The sequence below is a fragment of the Oncorhynchus nerka genome, linkage group LG19 (assembly GCF_034236695.1).
Source record: "Oncorhynchus nerka isolate Pitt River linkage group LG19, Oner_Uvic_2.0, whole genome shotgun sequence".
Classification (NCBI taxonomy): domain Eukaryota; kingdom Metazoa; phylum Chordata; class Actinopteri; order Salmoniformes; family Salmonidae; genus Oncorhynchus; species Oncorhynchus nerka.
Window position 1 is genome coordinate 32,709,978 of NC_088414.1, and position 8,154 is coordinate 32,718,131.

At 43.8% G+C, this 8,154-nt stretch overlaps 1 protein-coding gene across 1 annotated transcript; it reads left to right on the top strand.

Annotated features, from left to right (window-relative positions):
- Positions 1 to 200: 200 nt before the first annotated feature.
- On the top strand, positions 201 to 5,803 carry LOC115101434 (M-phase inducer phosphatase 1-B). The gene is made up of 15 exons (XM_029620912.2): positions 201 to 306; positions 577 to 693; positions 937 to 1,022; positions 1,412 to 1,454; positions 1,775 to 1,802; positions 1,897 to 1,962; positions 2,626 to 2,814; positions 3,069 to 3,152; positions 3,242 to 3,448; positions 3,973 to 4,068; positions 4,160 to 4,222; positions 4,317 to 4,415; positions 4,526 to 4,659; positions 4,793 to 4,904; positions 5,007 to 5,803. The coding sequence occupies exons 1-15, from the start codon at positions 230 to 232 to the stop codon at positions 5,145 to 5,147; spliced, it is 1,542 nt and encodes a 513-aa protein (XP_029476772.1). The 5' UTR covers positions 201 to 229; the 3' UTR covers positions 5,148 to 5,803.
- Positions 5,804 to 8,154: the final 2,351 nt, after the last annotated feature.

An 8,154-nucleotide genomic window follows, 5' to 3' on the forward strand; every position in this document is an offset into this window, starting at 1 on the left:
TAGAATGAGAGTCTATTGCTTATTTTGTGACAGTCTCTAACAAACACAAGACCTGCACCTTTTGGAGATTGGACAGCACTGCCTGAAATGGTCTATGCATATTTTTACCATTAGCTTATAACATTACATTGTAAAACTTTTTGTTTGACACATTTTTGATTTGATGATGATGAGTGATTTTCACTGACAAAATCGATGAGTCGGCAACACGGAAGTGACGTTTGATGCCATGCCATTGGTTGTTTCTTTGGTGACACATTTAAAATCCATTTGTCTACTCTCTTTAGCTACGGATATTGTTGAATCGTAAGTTATTTAGCTTAATATATTATGTATCATTTTTGGTTATATAACATAACTAACGTTTTATGTAATAATTGTGTCATGATGAGTAAGCTATAGTAGCGCGCTAATAATCTCTAGCTAGCTAGACAACATAAATCTACAGTAGCTAGCTAGCTAACGGTAGCTAACTACATCACTCAGTATCTATCTACGTTTAACTGATGTAGGTCTGCTCCTACTCTAATGAAAATATTTAGCTAACAACATAATGTGTTTCCCCCTCTCACGAAGCCTACCGATGGATGGTTACAGTTTATCTATGCCTGGCCCTCACTCACCGGACTACCATGCCTCCCCAATGTCACAACTCGCCAACTGCTTTACGGGACTCCGCGCCTTTCACACAGGGTAAAAGCTATTATCCTCGAACTACATTAGTTGGCTAACTGATTTCAAGTGTGGGTGGCTATCTGACACTCGAGGGAAAGGCTACCGGACACTCATACTCTGCCATGATCATGTGCCATGTTTACATGGATTGTGAATAAGATTAGGCAAGGATTGAGAGTCCAAAATGCCTTGCAGAAATAAACCACACCCATGGCCTTTATACTACTATATTTACCCATGTGTATCTTATGCATTACTCAGTGACACTCCTCGGAGATGTCTGGACCTGTCCAACCTCAGCAGTGGGAGTGTAGACGATGCTGCTGCACAGGGATCACCACACAAAGGTGAGCAATGCTTTTTACATACTGTAGGTATATTCATTCATAACAACAAAACAACCCAGGGGGACACCCCATAGAAAAATCAGAGGCAAAACTCCCAAGGTAGAAACCTTGGGAGGAACCAGGCCCCTCTTGACTGGGTAGAAGTTCAGTGTGACTATTTTATCTATGCTGGTGTGCAATGCATTTTCTCTCCACCAATTTATCGAGGTACTGTCGCAGAGGCTTTTCAGTTTCAGCTACTTTTTGCACCATTTTTAATTTCAGTTGACACTGCTTTTAAACTTTTGTTTGTCTTTGATTGTCATTGCATTTTTGAGCTCATCGCAACATATTGTTTTCACTCCGTCCTCACCATTTTTATTTGCACATAATTTCCTGCTGGTTTGCAGACAAGCCTACTTCTCCAGTGGCCTTGGACTCTCCTGCACCAAGGTACCAGACTTATTCCTCTCACCTTCAAGAACACTAACTTGAAGCCTGTGTTTAAAATAAAAATGCAATTTAGCAGACACTTTTATCCAAAGTGACTTAGTCATGCATGCACACATTTTACGTATGGGTGGCCCCGGGAGTTGAACCCACAAACCTGGCATTGCAAGCCCCGTGCTCCAAACATTCTGGAAAAACAAATATAATTGTTATCATTTGTGGAGGGATGAGTACCTGCTCCCCATGGGCCCTGTGGATGACAGTGGTACTGTGTTGCTACCTGCATCATCCAAAGTAATGTTCTCCTTTGTTCCCTGGAACAGTCGCATGAAGACGTTGCGGTCCTTCCTGGTAAAGAACAGACTAGATTTACTCTCCATATCAATGGATTTTGTATGATTATCTCAGTGTGAGTTTAATTAACACACTTTCTTCTGTCTCTTAGCCCAGATTGCTGTGTAGCAGTCCAAAGATTCACCCCAGTGAACGTCCATTCAGTAACAAGGAGAATGTGAGCGGATGTATTTTCACATTCAGGGTTATTTATGATTAACTTATATTCACATGCAAATGCTGTCCAGTTTCTTCTACTACAATACCCTATTTCAATTGTGCCATCAGTGATTGCACCTCTCAAGGGCATATACTGTACAAATCAATAAAGGGGGCGGCAGGTAGCCAAGTGGTTAGAGCATTGGGCCAGTAACCGAAAGGTTGCTGGATCAAAACCCCGAGCTGATAAGGTATAAATCTGTCATTCTGCCCCTGAACAAGGCAGTTAACCCACTCTTCCCCGGTAGGCTGTCATTGTAAATACGAATTTGTTCTTAACGGACTTGCATAGTTAAATAAAAAGTGTCTAGTGACAGCTCAGTGCCCTTTGTGGCTTATTCAATTATGGCCACTAGATGACAGTATGTGATTGCTCAATTTTCTTCACTTCTTGCTCTTGTATAGCCATGTGACTTCCAGACCTAGAGCAACAGCACTATGCGGGAACATTCATTGGTAACATTGTGGGAGGCAACCTGTCTTTCTAGAGACTACCTCTTGTTGCATGTAACAGAGAATTGCATGTGGATGTGTTTTATGAGGACTTACTCAACGCATACTCTCTCTCTCTCTCACCTGAATTACAATTACTGCATTGCTGTGTTTTAAAAAAAATGTTTAGGTGGCCCCAGGGCAGAGAGCACAGGGCAAGCCAGAGTGTTTGCTGCCTGCTCCAGACTCCCAGCTCCAAGGTGACGGTGAGCCCTGTGCCCTGGGGAGCCCCATCTTCCCTGCACCTCCCTCCCAAACCCAGCACTCCCCAGGGGATGCAGATGGATTCATGGAAATCCTGGAGCAGGAAGCTGATGAGGTGATTTGGGTCTCATAGACGGACGTCTTTACCTCTTGTCCCATTCTGTTAATCCATGTCACTGAACGGTTCATGCAGCGAGGTCTGCACCAGTGTGACTCCTGTATTCAATGCATGGTTCAATCTCGGTTGCGACATCTTTAATGCTTCCTACTACTACTTGTGTTTTTTTTCTGTCTTACAACATGACTCCTTTCTTTATTTTGAATATCTCCACTGCCTTGCCCTTTCCTCATGTCCATTCTCTCCCCCAGGGTTCTATTGCTGTTGCCATGTCATGTAGCATGGCACAGTTGCTGTCTGATCCCCTCATGAACCAGGAAGTGGATCTCTCCTCTGTAAGTCTCCTCTTCTCACATCCACAAACTTGCAGTTGGTTTGAACTTTACTTGGGTGCGAGGAGTAACAGGACATGTACCTTCACTAGGTTTCAGTGTGTCGCCAGGGGGGACGCCGTCTCTTCCGATCCCCTTCCATGCCAGAGCGGTTGGCACGTCCACTGAAACGCACCTCCACCTCCCCCTCCCCAGCCAACCCCCGGCCAATCAAACGACACTGCACCTTCTCCGCCGTCTCAGAGGAGGTGGGCCAGGGAGAGGGAGACCAAGGGGCTGGAATCAACAATGATAGGAAGGTAAGGGTGGGTCAGGAGTGCTACGCTGTATATTGGTAGGGGAGGAGGGTTGTGAAAGCAGTGGTAGGGAGGGAGGGAAGAGGGTTGGTAAGGCAGAGGGGGTGGGGGGGTCGGAGGGTTGTGAAGGTAGGGGTGGGGGAAGGAGGGTTTTGAAGGTAGAAGGGGTGGGGGTTGTGAAGGTAGAGGGGGTTGGGAAGGGAGGGTTGTGAAGGTAGGGGTGGGGGAGGGAGGGTTGTGAAGGTAGGGGTGGGGGAGGGAGGGTTGTGAAGGTAGGGGTGGGGGAAGGAGGGTTTTTAAGGTAGAAGGGGTGGGGGTTGTGAAGGTAGAGGGGGTTGGGAAGGGAGGGTTGTGAAGTTAGAAGGGGTGGGGAAGGAGGGTTGTGAAGGTAGAAGGGGTGGGGGTTGTGAAGGTAGAAGGGGTGGGGGTTGTGAAGGTAGAAGGGGTGGGGGTTGTGAAGGTAGAAGGGGTGGGGGAAGGAGGGTTGTGAAGGTAGTTTCTTTTCTGACTCGTATTCCGCTCACTAGCACCACCTGCATAAGAGGACCCACTCTTTGTGTGATGTGGAGCAGCAGCTGGGTGGGGATTGGATCAATGCAGAACTCATTGGAGACTTCAGCAAGGTAGTATATTGAGACTACAACTAGTTATCCACACTAAAAACAGTTTCACAATCACATGGTCCTGTGAATCAAAATTACTGTTGCATTTTAGGTGCATGCCCTACCCACTGTGACAGGGAGACATCAAGGCTTGAAGTACATCACGGTTGACACAGTAAGCCCAATGATATGTAGTGTGCCGAACAGTGCATGTTACAAGAAGAGCAATTATATTAACAACAAAAAATGCAATTCTCTCATTGTCCCAGATGAGTGCTCTTCTGGAAGGGAAGTTCAGCTGTTTGGTTGAGTCTTTTGTTGTGGTCGACTGCCGCTACCCATATGAGTATCAGGGAGGACACATTAAGGTGAGAGATGAACAGAATAAGTCCCTGGACAGTTCTGACTTTTTATCTCAATGTGGGAGATGGTATTGAGTGTTCTTCTGAGGTAGTGTTATCCCTGACTTCACCTGCAGGGGGCGGTGAGCCTTCCCAACACAGACAAGGCAGTGGATCAATTGCTATCCCAGAGGCTAAAAGCCCACTCTCCTGATAAGAGGCTTGTGCTAGTGCTGCACTGTGAATTCTCCTCTGAAAGAGCACCCAGAACGTGAGACATGCAGACCTTTCAGCCGTGTGTGTGTGTGTGTGTGTGTGTGTGTGTGTGAGTGAAATTAGACTTTTCTGCATGTATTCCATTTGAGATTAAGTCCTTCCTCATGAGTGTCCGTCTCACTCTGTAGGTGTCACCTCCTGCGCAGTGTGGACCGCAGTATGAACGAGTACCCAGCCCTGCACTACCCTGAGCTCTATGTCCTCAAGGGTGGCTACAGAGACTTCTACCACTCTCACCAGGTATGGACCTGACAATACAGAAATGGACTGTGGTCTGTTGGGCTAGGCTGTAGTCAGTTTATTTCTCACTCCCCTGGTCTCCTCTGTCTGTGTGTCTGTCAGGAGCACTGTGAGCCCCAGGCCTACTGCCCCATGCACCACGAGGACCACAGAGAGGAGCTTCTGCGGTGCCGCACACACAGCAGAGCCTTGGCAGAGGAGCGCCGCAGACGCCACCACATTCAAACTCTCGTCAAACTCTGAGGCAGTCATGTTGGGGGGGGGGAGAAGAACAGCCACTCCGAGGGACAGCTGAGTCAAAACGGTGACCTAGAGATTGTCAATTTAATTATCTTTGTCAAAAGAACATATGTGATAACAAATTGGCTTTTTGTTGTTTGATAGCTTTCCAAATATAACCTTTTTCATATGCTGCCATGGAAACTGTGCATATGATCACCGCTGCCTAGTTTTGTCTATTTTCTTTGGATGGCCATGAATAATAACAACACTGTCCATGCATATTCATTACTGCCTGCCAGTTGAGCAGGATATGTAATCCACTAATCTCACTGTAGTATATTTGAATTACAGTAGAGTCCACCGGTTAAGGGCTTTCATTTTTCAGCTTTTGATATGGTTTTAATTTCATTTCCACCTTGTAGAGCAGAAAGGGTGGCATTATTTCCAGTGTCAATCATGGATATATATTTGTATTATTATTGGGGATCATGAATCATGATTTTATTTTAACTGTTCTGTATAATACTTCTTTTTTTTACCAGGGTGAATGACCTTGGAGGTTAGGTTTAATATTTGTTAAATAACTCTGTTTTTAATGTTTTGATTGTCAGGTAGTTGAAAATGTAATTGCTGCATTAACAATGATTTATAATTAAAAAACACACAACAAAATGTAACTATTTTAATGGGTATCATATGAAATGGTCCCTGGACTGTAGAAACCATAACATAATAGAGAAAAATCTTGAGTGGTATTTTTGAAGAAGCTTTGTTGTGTGAATATGCTTAGTCCTGTTCCCTCCCTGCCAGTGCTGCAGGTGTGTAGTTTGCAGCTGTGATTCCTCCCCCAACACAGCTGGGTTAACTCTATGCCCCTCTCTGTTAAAAGCTCCTCCCCCTCTTCTTTGCACAGCAGCTGTAATGCGGAACTGTGGGATTTCACAGGCCCCAGAAAGTGGGATCTGGCTTATGCTGAAAGTGGATAGGGTGGGAATGGCCATGATTCAGACTTCAGTCCTGTCCCAGGAGGAATGAAGTGGTGCTGGCTGTTGGAGTGGTGGGCCTTTTGGCAGTCAGAACTTTTTGTGGGTTTTTAATACCACCTATGGGGCTGCCTACATACTCCGATCCCTGATTGCTGCCAAAAGTCACTGGCAGCAACAACTCCGAGTCCCAGACTAGGCAGTCAGAGGACGGCCTTGTTGAGTGGGGAGATGAGGATATTGGTGGAAAGGATTGTCAATTATGAAATCGCATGTTATCAACCTTTATGTCCAATTGGGGGTCTCAAGATGCAGCTTTCAAAAGCCACCTGCTCAACAACATCATCCTGAAGGCTACCATGACTGTCTGTCTAATAGTGCTTTTTGGCATAGTGTAATGTATGGAATATACAAGCTGAGTTCCACTGAGCCAATGGATTTTGAGAGTTGCTTAATCCCTGGTCCACATGCCCTGCAGTCCAGAATGGAGCAGTAGGGAAAGGGTAATGATCCATTCCATTTTATTAAAGTGGCATTATTACTGTGGCGGTGATGGAGAGATTAGTTGTCCATCAGCACAATATGCAGGAAGCCCAGTTGAAAAGCCCAACTGCTAACAGTGAGAGGAAATCCAACCTAATAGCTGACTACATTTTGATAGTTTTTTCTTTTTTTTCTGCAGGGTCTAATTACATTTCAATAGAGAAGGCCATCATGTTTGTAATAATTGTAGACATCCCGTATGTAAGATTTTACTATGGCCTCTGCCAAGAGGTTCAAGCCCTGCTCTTGCTGTTACACCTCAATCACTAGTTGATTGGTAGCAGTGGTGTGATAATCCTGTATGGTAGTTCCACCTCAAAAAGCACAAGAAAAAGTATTTACACACCCTTCATCTCAGATTGTTCTGAAATTGTTTCTGATAGAAACCAATAAGATTATCATTCCTGCAACATTTTTTTGTTGAAATATAACTTTCTCTGTGAAATTAAGCTAATTCATTGTGCCCAGATTGGCCATTTTTAATTTATAGGATTCATATAATATTCAATTATTATAGTACCTAACATCTGATTTGGACCACACTTTGTTTCTAACAATGAGCTAGACATTCCAGAAGAATCCAAAGAAATGGTCAAAAACCACCTATGGAAACTCCCATACCCCATGTCAATCACACCTAAAAAATGAATATATCGTCTCGGTTCTCTGTTTGGCAAGTAGTATAGAGCTGTGGCTCTGAGTGTTGTTTCTTCATACTATGTAATGCATTCTTGGTGAATTTGGTGATGTGTCGTCCCCAGTCATTGAAGCTATTGGATTCAATACTCTGAGCCGCAGCAATGGACAATGATTACAGGTAACTTATGAGATATTTTGTAGTCATGTGGCGCGAGTTGGAACCAGTGTTTTTCTGGATCAAACGCGCCAAATAAATTGACATTTTGGATATATATATAACGACGGAATTAATCAAACAAAAGGACCATTTGTGATGTTTATAGGACATATTGGAGTGCCAACAAGAAGCTCGTCAAAGGTAAGGCATGAATTATATCTTAATTTCTGGGTTTCGTGTCGTGCCTGGTGGGTTGAATTATGATTGTCTTTGTTTTATGGGGTGCTATCCTCAGATAATAGCATGGTTTGCTTTCGCCGTAAAGCCTTTTTGAAATTTGACAGCAGCTGGATTAACAAGAAGTGTATCTTTAAGATAATGACTCAAGTAAAAGTGAAAGTCACCCAGTAAAATACTACTTGAGTAAAAGTATTTGGTTTTAAATGTACTTCAGAACAAAATTAAATGTAATCGCTAAAATATACTTAAGTATCAAAAGTAAAAGTATAAATAATTTCAAATTCCTTATTAAGCAAACCAGACAGCATGATTTTCTTGTTTTTTAAATATTTTTTTATGAATAGCCAGGGGCACACTTCAACACTCAGACCTCATTTACAAACAAAGCATGTGTTTAGTGAATCTGCCAGATCAGAGGCAATAGGGATGACCAGGGATGTTCTCTTGATAAGTGCATGAATTAGAC

Bases quoted from the DNA above. Each gene is read 5' to 3' on its own strand.
- LOC115101434 (XM_029620912.2), top strand. From the start codon at position 230: ATGCCATTGGTTGTTTCTTTGGTGACACATTTAAAATCCATTTGTCTA. The intron at 694-936 runs GTAAAAGCTATT...TGCATTACTCAG, and splicing joins CTCCGCGCCTTTCACACAGG to TGACACTCCTCGGAGATGTC. The intron at 1,963-2,625 runs GTGAGCGGATGT...AAAAATGTTTAG, and splicing joins CATTCAGTAACAAGGAGAAT to GTGGCCCCAGGGCAGAGAGC.